A 15592-nucleotide genomic window follows, 5' to 3' on the forward strand; every position below is an offset into this window, starting at 1 on the left:
ACTGGCGGGCTACTAACCTGAACTGCCATCACTGGGCACGGTGGACACAAGTTGGGTGGCCAACACATGCAACCCCTAGATGGGGGATTTGGGTGGGGGGACGAAGGGATAATATTGCCTGGGGAGGGCACATCTGCTGACCTACTACAACCCCAATAACGAAGCAGCAGCTCAATATGTTCTCTGGTATAGGCCCGATCGGGGCCCCTCTTGTCAAGGTGGCTGACGTGCCGCCTCTCCTCTCATAAGGCCTAGAATCGGTACAGTTCAGGGGGAAGGGACTGCCCCAAGATGGCTCCTAGAGACATATGCCCCAGAAGGGTCCAAGGGGGAAAAAGAAAAATGTGTATGCACTGTCAGAAATGTTATGTGATATTATGATGTACAGGAGAGTGGAGAGGGAATGTATACTGGTCGCAGAGGTCCTAATGCTTGATATTTGTCGATACGACTTGCTGTCCTAGACCGGGGGACCCACTCATGGGATAGATGACTGTTACCAGGAAGGGCGACGGAGCAGGAAGGGGACCCGACGGGCCACAGTAGACACACATATATATTTGGGAACGGGAGACTGTGTAGTGAGAAACAGTGATCTATAGTCACCAGCTGAGAGACAACGTCCCGTACACCCAGGCCCCCTAGGACCCCCCACAACTACGCGACGCAGTAGGCATGCGCCTCCCCTTACTCCAACGGTGAAGCCCGGGGACAAGATACATACGTACCTAGAAAATTCCAGACGCGCCCGACCCCACCCGGTGAACTTACCCCCCCCCCCGAGAACGATAGATGCCCCCAGGAGTCTAGGGACCCAACCCCATGCCAACTGCTCACATTCACTCACCGCTAACATACAAAACAGCATCTCTCTGTTCGGATCCTTATGCCTCCCGTTAAGCCAAGACACCGCTGGCCAGGGGGGTGTGTGATAGTTGGTTTATATTTCTACTTATTACTGTAACCCCGCAGACAGGGGAATTGAGAATAGCACTTGCTAGTAGTTTTTGATCACGCTCTTTTTGTATAGTGTCTATTGCCTGCAACTGTGCTCCAAGGGACCGGATCCCCCTAGACAGGCGCCACCCAAAGGTTGACGGGGGGGGCCGGGGGACGCACCTCTTGGGCGTCGCACGCGACACCCCCGCCACAGGTGCCGAATCATACAGGTCTGTATTGGGCCTGACAAACCTCCCCCACCTCCCCCCCTGCACCTATCCCTAACCCATTCCCCTTCCTAAGTAGGCTCGGGACCATGGGGTCGGGGTTTACGCCCGCTCCTCTGCGCGTCTGGACGTGTAACGCCCGGGGCCTGAACGCTCCCGAGCGGAGATCCCATCTGCTACGAACCCTGTGGGCCGACAGGGTGTCAGTCGCCTTTCTCCAAGAGACTCATTTCAAAGGCACGGAAAATCCAACGCTAAGAGACTCGCGATACCCGGTGGGTTTTATCGCGAACCACCAGACAGCCAAGAAGGCAGGAGTAGCAATTCTGTTCGCAAACACGATACCATTTGACTGTGCAGACACCCTAGCCAACAACATGGGACGCTATCTATTCGTAAAAGGCACAATAGCTGGCTGCTCGTATACCTTTGCAAGCGTATATGCCCCGAACACCCGCCAAGGCAGGTTCGTCCGACAGACACTAACTAAGTTAGAGAGATTCAGAGAGGGATTCCTGGTGGTTGCAGGGGATCTGAATGTGGCCCTGGAACCGAGGAGCGACACCTCCAGAGGCGTTAGCTCCCTCACACGCCAAAGTTTGCAGACCATCCGAAGAGCCCTCGGGGGCTCCGGACTCGTGGACTGCTGGAGAGTGATGCACCCTGCAGACAGGGACTTTACCTATTATTCCACGGTGCATCACTCGTATAGCAGACTGGACTACATACTGGTATCCCAGGAGTTTCTGCCTAAGCTGATAACAGCAGAGATTATGCCAATGACCTGGTCCGACCACTCGCCTGTCTCGGCTACACTTGAGTCCCCACTATTTCGACCGAGGGACCGTCAATGTAGGTTGAACGAATCGATCCTCAATGACGCACCAGTAGTCGCGGAACTCCGAACGCCCCTAACAACCTTCTTTGAAGAAAATGAAACCCCAGAGACATCAGCCATGACGGTGTGGGAAACACACAAATGTGTCATCCGGGGACACCTCATCAAAATATGCACCCACAGACAAAAACAACAGCGCCTGCGCGTGGCCGAGTTAACGGCACAGATAGCGACCCTGGAAGCCACACATAAGGCCTCCCAGACCGACACGGACTACAAATCCCTCCTAGATGCGAGACGGGCACTGAGGGACATTCTCCAACGCAAACTCCAGTACACGATACGCAAATCCCAGCGCTTTTTCTACGAGTATTCGAACAAATGCGGCCGTTTACTTGCTAGAGTTCTACAGAAGAGGCGCAGAATGTGCCAGATCACAAAAATTAAAAATAGAGACCAGACAACCACCCAAATACCAGATAAAATTCTGAGCGCCTTCCAAGGGTTCTACAAAGATCTGTACAACCTACCGAGGGTTGACACCCCTGACGCCCGATGCCTCCAGGACACACGCATAGCGGAATACCTACAACGACACGTGGAGAGGACCCTCACCCGAGAAGAAACAGCCACACTGGAAACCCCCATCACAATCGAGGAACTCCAGGCAGCGCTGAAAGGCTCCAAGACGAATAAGGCACCGGGACCCGATGGCCTACCGGTGCGGTACTTTAAAGAGCTTGGAGACATACTCATGCCCAAGCTCCTGCTGGGTCTCAACTCCCTCTTGGAGGGGGGTACGCTCCCTAGGGATACCCTAGCGGCTACAATTACGGTAATCCCAAAGGAAGGCAAGGACCCGACCAATTGTGCCAGCTACAGGCCGATATCACTATTGAACGCTGACCTGAAACTTTTCACGAAGGTCATAGCAACACGCATAAGCTGGGTTCTGCCAGAGCTGATACATCCAGACCAGGTTGGGTTTGTCCCAGGTCGAGAGGCCAGGGACAACACCATCCGAGCCTTGAATATCATACACGCCTCAAAACAGTCGTTGCAGAAGGTCCTTCTCCTCTCAACAGACGCGGAGAAGGCCTTTGACCGGGTAGACTGGCACTATATGCTAGCGACACTACAGACAATGGGCTTCGGCCCTCACATCCTGGCGTGGGTCTCCGCCTTATACACGATACCATCCGCTAGGTTCAGGGTGAACGGCGCACTGTCAGACCCAGTGCACATACGCAACGGAACGAGACAGGGATGCCCGCTGTCCCCCCTTCTGTTTGCCCTCTCCTTGGAACCCTTCCTGGGGGCGGTCAGACGGGATGGGGGCATACGGGGGTTTGCACTGCAAGGGCAGGAACACAAAGTGGCGGCATATGCTGATGATATGCTGTTCTTTATCAGCGAACCACTGGTCTCCCTGCCAAGTCTCCTGAGGGCCTTTGAGGAATACGGACAAATATCGAATCTAAAATTAAACACGGACAAATCGGAGGCTCTTCCCATAACTACGGGCGATACGATGACTACCCAACTTAAATCACAGTTTGCCTTCACATGGTGCCTGGAAAAGCTATCATACCTTGGCATCTGGCTACCTGCAGACCTCTCACGGCTATTCACTCACAATTTCGCCCCTATACAACAGAAACTGGGCTCGGATTTAGCCAGATGGGCTGGATTATGCGTATCGTGGTTCGGGAGAATGAACGCGATAAAAATGAATCTCTTGCCCCGTCTGTTATACTTATTTCAGACTATACCTATCACTATACCAAGGACCTACTTCAGAACCATGGACACAGCCATTTCCAAGTTTGTCTGGCTCTCCAAGGCACCAAGACTGAAAAGATCGCAACTGCGACTACCAAAGGCGCAGGGCGGAGTGGGACTCCCATCACTCCTGGACTACTATAGAGCCACACACATCCATAGAATTGTTGATTGGCATGCCACCCGCACACGGAAACAATGGATACAAATGGAACGGCTCCAGATGGGAGGCTCACTGCCAGCGGCAATATGGCTGAGTGGCCCATTAACCTCAGTAAGAACCCGCAAGCACCCACTTATCGGTGCGACCTTGCGAGTTTGGTACTCGATAAGGACTAAACTGGCGTGGACAACGACCCCGGGGCTCTGACACCGATCACACACAACCCGGACTTGGCGGGGGGACTATCTCCACACGACGTAGAGGCATTTGGGGACGCGGACTGGGCATACATGTATCAGTGGTGCACGAACGACGCGCTAAAGCAACTACCGGACCTGATCACCGATAGGGCACCAACGGGGCTTGAAAGATTCAGATATTTCCAAATTAAATCGTTCTATCAAGCCCTCCCAGGGAAACGCCTACTACATAGACCCCTCACAGAGTTTGAGAAACTATGCACGAAGCGGCAACACCTATGCAGAGGGATCTCGACCATATATGCGATGCTGATATCCTCCACACAACATGCACCTTTGAAACACATCGTACGCTGGGAGGAAGCCACAGGGGTAACATTGACGGCCCCCCAGTGGACGAACATTCACATCTTGACTCACCAAAGCTCTATTAGCTCCAAACAACAGGAACTCAACTATAAACTATTGACCAACTGGTATAGAACCCCAGCGAGAATACAACGGATGATCCCGGACTCATCGCCGACATGTTGGCGATGCAACAATGAAGTAGGCACAGCTCTCCACATTTGGTGGACGTGCCAAAAGATAACCCCGTACTGGCAACTGGTACACACCCAGATCGAACATATCACGGGCACAGTTATCCCCCTGCAACCACTTCAGATGCTGCTTCACCATACACCGCTACCCATCTCGATATATAAAAAGACTCTAACCAAACACCTCCTGAATGCTGCCAAGACGCTTATTCCGACACGATGGCGCACCACACAGATACCCACCCTGCAACACTGGATGGACAGGGTTGAAGAAATACATGCAATGGAACAGCTAACCGCCGCTCTCAATGGCACCACAGAAAGATACATGCAGGTTTGGATGCCCTGGATAACGTATATATCGAATAGACCACACTAAATACCAACACAGACTCCTGAAGTGAGATCGAAACAGGGAACGTGCCGGAGGGTCAAACCTTGGGGAGCCTCTTCGGGCCCTGGAGGGGTGCCCGGCTGGACGGTCCGGAGGAATGCGGGGGGCCCCGGCCTAGTTGGCGAACGAGCCTTCCCCTCCCTCCCCTCCCCCCTCTTTGCCACACCACCACCCTCCCACCCTGACCACCCCGACCCCTCCCCTCTCCTCTCCCCCTGAACACACCGCTCCCTCGAGCAACTTACAGGCTTAGGGCATACTAAGTCGAGGCTTTCGCCTCTTATATGTCACCTTGCAAAAGTTAGGGCTGGGCCGCACTTAGGCCCTACAGATCAGCTCCGAACCATGGACAAACACCATGACCCGGGGAGAACAATTGATTGAGGACAACAGGGACTAGAGGCTATCTGTACAAGGGACACGAGGGCCATTGGCACTTGCAGAGAGGCATAAGGAATCCTAGACCCTTACAAGTTACAGACTGTCTGCTGACCACCACCGACTACCCAAGCCGCCAAGACTGACGCATCCCACAGGCGGCTAGCAAGCTCAGACCCTACAGTCCACACCACTGGCAACGAAGGGGGGAAAGGTGACTGTGAACCCAAACGGAACACAAGTACTAATGCTGCTGACTAATGCTTGCTGCCCAAAGGTGCACTTAGCAAACACAATGAGGTCACATCAGTTACGGACTGACAACTATCCCCCCTCAGTATAGGAAATCAATAAAGAAGGAGGACAGAAGGGTGTAGTTCAGGGACGACAGATGGGAAGACAGATGAAAGGGTAACTCGGAGAGACACCTACACTGCTGTCCATAGTCCCAAGCTGACACTCCCACCCGACACCTCTGCTAACCCACTTGGTTATGCTGATATGCTTGTGAAATATACTTACCATGTGATTTTGGGTCTTACACCGCTAAATGTAAGGACGATGTAATGGCGAATGGGGTTACCCCTCACAATTGTACTATATACTGGAATAGACCCTACCGGGAGACGAGTGTGTATCCTTAACTATGTTATCGATGTTTATGTAAAACGTATCCCTTGAACCTTACTATATGTCTTGTTTGTTTCTGAAAAACTTAAAATAAAGATTGACTAAAAAAAAAAGAAAATATGCAGCAATCTATAAAAGTATGCACCATTAAATAGTACCTTTGAAATAATCTGATATTACTTATCCCAATGAATAGGAAATTAGCTGTACAATGTAAAGGGAATTCCAAGAGAATTCAAAGTAACTTTTTAATTAAAGGCAATTAGGAGAACTAAATTAATTCTCAGTCAATTCTGTTTTCAGTTTGTCTATTTTGGCTTTAAATTATAAAATTCGGGAGTGTGAGGCTGGACCGTGGAGCCATCTCATTCAGCTCCGGTCCTGAGCCCAAATAAACACTGATTTACCTCTCACAAACCGACCATCTGCCCCTCAAAATAATATATCTGAATAGAGAAACCAGCCAGCATTATAAGGAGACCAGTCGGCGGCTGCAGACCCCACAAATGTGAGAAATCTGAAGGCTCGGGCCTACTTGATGGCATGAACCTGCGGCCTATTGCTGAGACTGGAAACACTCTGCACACGCTCCGTGAACAATCACGATATGGCAGTGAGTTTCTTTCCCAATGTACAAAAGGCGACCAGAGAGACCACACTGCGGCCCCGCACCAACCAGGACCGGGGGGGGGGGGGGGTGAGGGTGGTTATCCAGGTCACTTGTTTACTCGTTTTAAACTGCAAGTTTTAAACTGCAAGTTTCCACGCATACGATCATGGTTCTCAGCCTGCAATTGAGAAACGTTGGACACAGCTTTGCCCGTATGTACCCAGCCACTATATTGGAGGCAACACTCACACTGCGAAAACTCCCTTCCTGCCTTACCAAGGAGCGGATAAGACGACTCTCAACACACTCACCCAGGAGACTGCCCACGTATCACTCAGGTGCATCGAGGGGATTGCCGACAAGCAGTGGCATCATGAGTACTGGGCGGTCTTTGGTTGAACAGCAGCGACATCTACCTCTAGGAGATCCAGAGGTCTGGAGGGTGTTGCTTCCGTTGCTGTGAGCTTGGCCGGGCTGGACTGTGGGGAACTGCAGCGGAACGGTGGCTGCGGGGCCGTGTGGACCATGCTTAGGAGAAGTGGCCGGCAATAGAGGTGGCCCATGGAGGTGCCATGTCTGACCGAGACTCTACCGGTACAGTGGAGTTGCAGAGGCCGTCCGGTTGGTCGTATCTAGGAGAGGGTGGTCTCATGAACTGGGGGTTCCTCGAGTGCATGCAGTACCGAGAAGCTCATGGCTTTACCTGGTGTAAGGTGTTAGTGCATATGGGTGCCTGTTGGTGCATTGGGTGTGGCCCTACAGAGGCTTCACACTACTCCTTACTCTCACGCGGGAACAGGGGCATGAAGGGAGACACGAGACACATTCTCATGCACGGATAGCCCCCACCTAAGGCAGAAAGCTATTCTTATTTTATTTACTTAATTATTTATTTATTTATTATTTTATTTGTCTTCTTTAATATATATAACCTGGACACACATGCTTGGATCAAGATCACTGGGGTTCACAAGAGGACCTAACTAGGAATCTTTACGTTGGGCCTTATGCCACAGGCCCCTCCTCACTCTCAGGGGCACTCTTCCCCCTTTTTTTCTTTTTTCTTCTTTTTATTTTATCGCATTATAACTGTCCGGATCTCTAGCGGGAGATATGCACGCTACAAACCTAACACATAGTCTAAGCTGTGGATCCACAACCCCAACAGCAGAATAGGGTAGATCATACAGCCTACTTAATGACATTGCTTTTGTCACACGACAAATCACCAGCAACCATTGGCTCACAGGTGGCAACTAACATGCGGGCTGCCCATGCGCTGTATCCTTCTTTTCGCACGTTAAGGCACAATGTTCACAACTGTAACCCTGTATATTGATTTAGTTCTTAGTATTACACCCTTTTTATTTTTAGAAAACACATACAGGAAAAAGGATAGAGCAAATGAGAATTAACAATCAGACATACATAAGCGATACACCATGTACTGATACACGCTTCCAAAGCTAACTTGGCATTTTACATATATGACTTATTATGCTGCATTGAGCTCTCGTAATAGGAATTTATTCCCAAGCTTATATAATTTGGATAGCAGATGGGCCTGAGGCACTGTTGAAACCATGAGATTTCTTACATACCAAATCCCATATAATTCCGTACCAATTATTAGTTAAGTCTATAAGGAATTCGTTCATAATTTTCATGTATTTAAACTAGTATTAATGCCGGTTCCTGAAGTTACCACTAATAGTCCTACATATTTAATTTTTTCGTTAGTTTTGAGTTCATTCAGCACATCTATGCAAATGCTTCCAACCTTCATGCAATATTCTCCTGCAATATTATCGTATGCCATATTTTACTGCAATACGTTCACACTCCTAACTACAAACGTTTGCAAATAGATACGGTCTCCGTAGTTTACTTTTATTGATGCGTTATTTTTAAGTTTTGTAATTACATTATTGCAACCACGACTAACCTCACTGCATTTGAATACTGCAATCATATTGTACATCAGTCTATACTGAAACATGTCCACATTTCCTACTGCAAATGTATGTAAACTGATGTAAATAAAAACACTTCTTGAATAAATGATAAAATTAACTTTGAATTCTAGGTAATTCTGGCTTTAATGAATAATCATGTATGTGTACAATGTTTCCCCTTTGTTTCTTGGTAGTTCCACTTGTCACCAGTATGAGTTACACTCACTTTAGAATACTCTAGAGTCTAGGTCCTAGGAGAGTACTTATTGAAAAGAAATATCTAATGTAACCCTTCAAAACACATTTTAGTTAAATATAGACTACTTCATTGGAGTTTTCTCAAAATATTAAGTGCTTTAAAATTGAGATCATAACCTTATTTTGAATGAAAATGTGGACCTTTATCTAAAACTATTTTATTATTGATTGACAAAAGAACTGCTATTTAAAAAATTTACTAGTCCAAATCTTAAATTTACCAGATTTTATTAAAAGTATGGTAATGACTAGCACTCATAATACTAAGCCATCAAGGGATACACTATTGTCTCTCTTACTGCCTTTCTCTCTTTCTCTGTTCAAATAGACATACCGTAATTTTGTGAAAATGACTGAAAATGTCAGAATTTGGTCTCCCCAAACGAATCTGCAGCAATTGTACTAAAGCATTCGGTGTCCATATTAAAATTGGTGCTTTTTCATACAAATCATATATAAAGTATAGGGTTCAGGAAGATTCACAAAGCACCAATTCTAAACTGAGTAGAAATTGAATGCATCCGGAAGGATTCACATTAACAAATTATCATTCAATTGCTTTCATGCCAGCAAACAATAATTTTCAGTACCATTAGCCAACCAGCAGGCAAATATTTAAACAGCCCTGCAATGGTTATTTATGTGGTCGCCGGCCGGTGCTTGCTAGCCAACTGCCACATTGATAATAATAAATAACGAAATAGATAAAACACTTATGGAGGTCAATAAGTCCTCCATATTACAATAAGCCGGGCGGGACATGTCTAGTAAATATTTCAAAATGTTGACTGGGCAGTCAGTGCGTGGACATTGTATTTCACAATAAACAATAGTGGATGGACAGAACACTTTCCACCACCTTCCTCCAGCGGTGGCAAGCTGGTAACATGGGAAATAGCTGGATAGTTCCATAACAGCGCTGTAGTACTTTACATTACGTGGGGAAAGCCTATATAAATGCTTCCACTGCTATTAGAGCTTAGTCTACCAGTAGCCCCACATGTGTGAATACGATTTTATTCTGTTGCTATTTAATATTTTTGTAGTTTTTTTTTATATTTGCGATCTGGCTTTTTTTTTAGTTGCATTGTGGGATTGATGGATTTTAACGAGAGGAGAGTGGTTGGATATGCTTTTATTTGGAGGGGTGGACATGCCACCTATAGGTATCATGATCTTGTCATGATGAAGCAACATCTACCTCGCTATACCCCTTTGGCATTGCATGCTCTTGAATCAGGTAATTACCACCAGCGTGGATCAGCAGAATCAGCAGTATAACTGGTTCCATCACATACCGCCGAAGTGATCACTCCAGATAAAATTGCTGCCAGGGCAATCCCCTGATCCCACACCACCTAACCTGGTGATAGGGAATACCAAGATTCTGGTCATATGACCTCTGGTCTGCCTGACCAGCTTGCCAATAAATAAAAGAATGCCCAATGATTCAAACATGTAGAGAATAACTAGAAATAATTATAAAAGGTGCAGGCATACAAGGGAAAAATACTGATGGATGGTTGGCGGATCTGGGCACCAAAACATTGGGACCCCAGGCACAAGGAACACTTCTTTCCTAAGGGAACTTATTACACACGTTTATGTTCCTGCGGCCTTCATCAAGACCCAAACCTCCATGAGGAAGGCGTTCTGTGGTAACATCCCAAAGGGGTGTTTTAGAGGACCGGTCGACACCGGGGCCATGTCGACAACCACTTCGGGACATCTGACCCCGGTATCTCGCTATCGCTAACTCTATTACCTGTAAGGAGCGAGAGACAACCTTCTGGTGCTCCAGATGATCGGACAGAGAACATAGAACGTGCAAATTCGCTAGTTACCGTTTTCCTCAGGTAAGCACCACTAGGGCATCATTGACTGTACTTTCTACTACGTTCACAGGAGATACCATCGCATCTAGGTGGAAGACATTCAAACCTATTAAGGAACCTTTTTCACGTAGACGACTGGCTTGCGAATCTGGATATGAAGACAGGTCATGTTGATTCTTTTCCACCCCTCCTGACAACGTTATCTAGGTTTCCTGTGACACGACCAACCGCGGCTCTTCACCTGATTCCTCAGCTCGGAAAATAGGGGGCTTCATGAAACTACCAAAAAAAGTGATCAATTACGTATGGGGAATGCGTCGCATTATTTTCCTGGACGATACCCTTCTGTTCAATTCAGAGAATTCAAGACTGCGTCAACACACTTCTTCGTGGTCCGGCTGGAATTGTCGTGCTTTCGTAATGGATGATCAACTTCTTAGGATTCATAAGCGACTCTGCATCTTGCACATGGACGCTTTCCCCTTCAAAGGTATCCTCTACCCTTGAGGAAATTCACACGATCCTCCATTGCAACACCATCACCTTAGACACACTCGCACGGATTGTGGGATACTTCCCTCCTCCATCCAGGCTATCTTCCCAGTTCTGCTACGGTACTGGGACTTCCAGCAATTCCTAGTAAGGTTTCCTCAGGCAAACGCCTACAATCAACTGGACTTCATTCTGGTGTCTGATACCAACTTGTTGGGCTGTGGTTGACAGAGCTTGCTTGCGAAAGCGGGTGCACAACTCAGGAATTATCCCTTAAAATTGAATGCCTAGAAACTTTCAAGCAGTACTTCACTATCCACAGACTGTTAAAGGAGTACTCCATTTGTTGCATCCTACTCCGAAGGGACAGAACGTCAACAGTAAAGTATACCAATCGCCTGGACAGACCCAACTCCTATAAGACATCATTAAAGGCTTCTCAGATTTCTGCCTTCCTCGCAGAACCTCCCTGGGGGTGGACTATCTCCCGCGAGAGAGACACATCTCAACTCGGATTAGTTCTCCAACCTTTAGAGGGACGCCAGAATTCAGTGTTCTCCAATTGGCACAATGGTGCACAATGGTGGTCGCACTCTTGCCAACTGGGCCTCTCTGGGGGACGTATGCTTTACCCTCCTTCGCAATGATTGTGAAAATTCTCCATCATCTCATTGTTCAGTGAATAACACTACCTTGGCCGTTCCTCTGTGACAGAAAAAGTCTTGTTGCCCGGACCTTGGGGGACTGATCTGTGAGAATCTCCTCCTCCTACATTCATATCTGACTATTCTCATGGACTCAAAAGGGAACCCACATCTTCTATTCCTGGAGGGTCAGCTGACCCTGGTGGCCTGGACTCTTTCTGGGGTTCTTGGCAGATTGGTGGACTATCGCAGGCTGCTAGGGACCTCTTAGGAGTCTCTTGGGACACAGGGACGTGATAATGCTACCTCTCCATATGGGCGTTCCTGGTCTGATTGGTGTTTGGAACAGAACCTCGATTCATTAGGTGGTGGTTTGGACAGTTTCTTCCTTAGCCTATGTCCTGCTCTGGGGACTGCTGATGGACAAGGAACCTCTTGTGTACCATCCACCCAGTGACATCCATCTCCGACATATGGGATGTGGAGGTCGTTCTCCATTTTCTATGGGACTGGGCATCTACTGATGTTTTTTTTATGCTTGGTCTGGTGTCTTTCCGTCAGGTACCGGATGTTCGGGCGTTCAACAGGGATGTTTCTTCCTTAGCCCCAACATTCTATGTTTCTGGTCGCACTATTCGGATTCTTCATAAATTTTCTATTCCTTTCTCAGAGTTAAAATTGCAAAATACGAAGCGTCCTGTCATGTGGTAAAATTGTAGATTATGCTAGTTTTAGTGTACTAACAATATTAATTTTAGTAATGACAGGAGGCGAATATTTTCCCTCCCTTCTTCGCTATCCCACCCTTTCTGTTCGCATTCTTTTATATGTGTCACTGGTCTAAGGTAGGTTAGGCTCTTAATGTTTTGTCTTTACATCGATGATTGTACTCCAATTGATCTAGAATTTGTCATTGGAGTTTTACATAATGGTTTTTCAGTTATCAGATTGTAGTTTACAATTTACTACTATGGAATGGTGTACACTGTGCGTTACTTGGATTTCCACGTTCATGACTACGTGTCTAAACCTGTCACACATTGTGGTTTCAGTATGATTCACCCCTGCAGACATTTGGTTGTTCTTATGAAATTCTCTGGAAGTTTGCTAACACTAACACACTAACCCTAGCACTATCTAATAATGCCATTTTAGGGTTCTGGGGACAATAAAAAAAACACACAAACTTGAGTCTTGTGTTTTATTATTTATATATAAATATAAATGTATATTGTAAGAGCCTCTTATTTGGTATCTACCAGAAAGTAGTAACCCACGTGCAGTCTTTGCCCACTATATATAAATACAAGTTAGAGATGGTCTTATAGAGGAATACAATGTTGACGTTTATTCCATTACTAGAAAAAAACAAACATCAAGCATTGTCAATGTTTCAGTCCCAGCTGGGATTTCATCATCTTGATACAAGTGTCAGGAGGGACTGAGATGTTGACAGTAAATACCTTTCACTCAACAATTATTACTTAGATGTGTAGTATGTACCAAATTCATGAGTTAATTATATATATCTTCCCATATCTGTTCAAGCATATCATATAAATACAAAAGCTAGTTTTGACTAGCAGCTATATATATTTATATAAACTTACAGTATATAAACTTCTTTCGGTTATCAGGTTTTCTGATTGAAGTTTTTTCATATTTCTTAAATGTATCTTTAGAGATAAAATATATAGTATATACAACCACAATGTCTTACATACAAACATTAGACCTTATATAAAATATCTTGAAGAGCAAATGATTATTGATCTACTAGGAAAGGTATGCATTATACTAATCTGTGTGAACATAAATCATGCTTTTCATTAATTAAGCTAATTTCTTTCTGAGCTGACATATAATGTGTGCTGCTGCTGTGCAGCTCTTTTATAGCAATCTATGAGAAAACATTCACATACTGTATATAGTAACCTCATGCACAATCTTGTACCTTAGAAGCCTGGTGTGTCCTTTTAATGAATCTAATGAAGTTATATTTCAAGGGTTTAAACCAGAGACTAGAAAATGATAAAGGTCTGAAAATCTACTAATATGCGTAAACTATACCTAGGAAAGTCGGCTGGCTAAGGCATAGTTTCAGTCTAATTTTTGCAAGGAAAGGCCCACATTTTGATCACTGGTCCTGGTTCCCAGAACCTTTCCCGATCTTCTGAAAGCAACCTTCCAATTTCATTTGAGACAGATACTATTGATACTGCACCTGAGATGGAATGAGACCAGGTATTACGAAGGCATGCCTTTAACACAATTCGTGTCACTCACACATCACATGTTGGCTATGCCCCTTCCCATTGACTCTTGCTCCAACTTAATACTTGCCAAAATTTCCATATTTGCTGTATTTTCCTCAGGTTTATCATTTTAAGAATGTTTACTTGTCCTTTACAGCTAAAACATCAACATCTTCTACTGTGGCATTGAGAGCAACTTTCAGAAGCAATGCATATTATGGCAGCCATTATTTCACCTCGTATTCATCATATATGGCTGCCAATGCTGTGATACCTTCATTCCACTTCAGCTCGCTGCCTTATCCTGCTCCTTTAGTCCCTTTTGGAACACATTACCAGGTAGTATTTCATATAATTAATGAGATTGGTATTGTTTTCACATGTGTTAATAAAGTGCTAAGAGTTACATTTATCAAAGGAATACATTAAATGGTTTTAACAAAACACTGTTATTTTAGTCAGAGTAACCTTCCTATCCTGACACCCAAAAAAGTTAAAACTCACCTAAAATGCTTCACATACAGACTACAAGCACCATGACCAATTCAAATCAGTGAGGTGGACATAGTGCTTGGAGTACTCCTTTAACGTCAATAAGGACGGAAGTTTGTTTATATTGATGGGTGAAATATTTGTGAAATGTTGAGGTAGTTTTTCTTGCTGTAGTTTTACTGTCGGAAAATATTGAGATAGTGTTTATGCATGTACTAATCATATAATAATAACAGCAAAGTATTACCCTATGAAATAGGACTTAAGGATGTAAGTATCAATATTAATACATTAAGTCATTGGTTTATGATAGAGGAATCCTTTGTGTTGAAATGGCAGAGCTATGGTCTGTGAAGGTAGTATGTGTAATACTAAAGTATATTGAAGTATAGTTGAAAAACCATATATTTAGAGTGCCTCAGAGTCTATTTGTGTTTGTGAATAAGAAAATATGCGAGAGAGAGAGAGAGAGAGAGAGAGAGAGAGAGAGATATTTAATATATATTTAAGTGGCGGGAGGCTAAAAATAGAGCAGGCAGATACGTGCACACAAGAAAATATATTTTTTTTCCTCACACCGCCTTCGTGGTTTTTTTTTTTTTGTGTATTGCTCATTCTCTGGTCTAAGGGTTCTGGCTAGTATCTTAGCTGTTCCTAGAACTGCACTCTTCTGGACTTCTGAACAGCGATCTCAGATGTTTTACCTGGAATCTGCTGAAACCACTCCCCCAACTTGGGGATCACTGAGTTCACAATACGGGACTACAACTGCCTTTACTTTCTACATCCCTCCTAGCTCCTCTTTCAATCCTTGATATTTTTCTAACTTCTCCTGTTTCTTCTTAATGATATTCTAATCGTGCGTTGGGACATCCAGCACCATTGCAGTCTTCCGTTCCTTGTCTGCCACCACAATGTCATGTTGGTTGGCCACTACTTGCTTGTCTGTCTGGATATA

The 15592-nt window shown here is 45.5% G+C and overlaps 1 protein-coding gene across 1 annotated transcript in view; it reads left to right on the plus strand.

Annotated features, from left to right (window-relative positions):
- Window positions 1-15592, plus strand: part of C1H1orf94 (chromosome 1 C1orf94 homolog) — a 145719-nt gene that overhangs the window by 13190 nt on the left and 116937 nt on the right. The window contains exon 3 of the mRNA XM_063444548.1: window positions 14300-14481. Within this exon, the coding sequence (XP_063300618.1) occupies window positions 14300-14481 (182 nt within the window). The remainder of the gene's footprint in view (window positions 1-14299; window positions 14482-15592) is intronic.

The sequence above is a fragment of the Pelobates fuscus genome, chromosome 1, assembly GCF_036172605.1.
Source record: "Pelobates fuscus isolate aPelFus1 chromosome 1, aPelFus1.pri, whole genome shotgun sequence".
NCBI classification, from domain to species: Eukaryota; Metazoa; Chordata; class Amphibia; order Anura; family Pelobatidae; genus Pelobates; species Pelobates fuscus.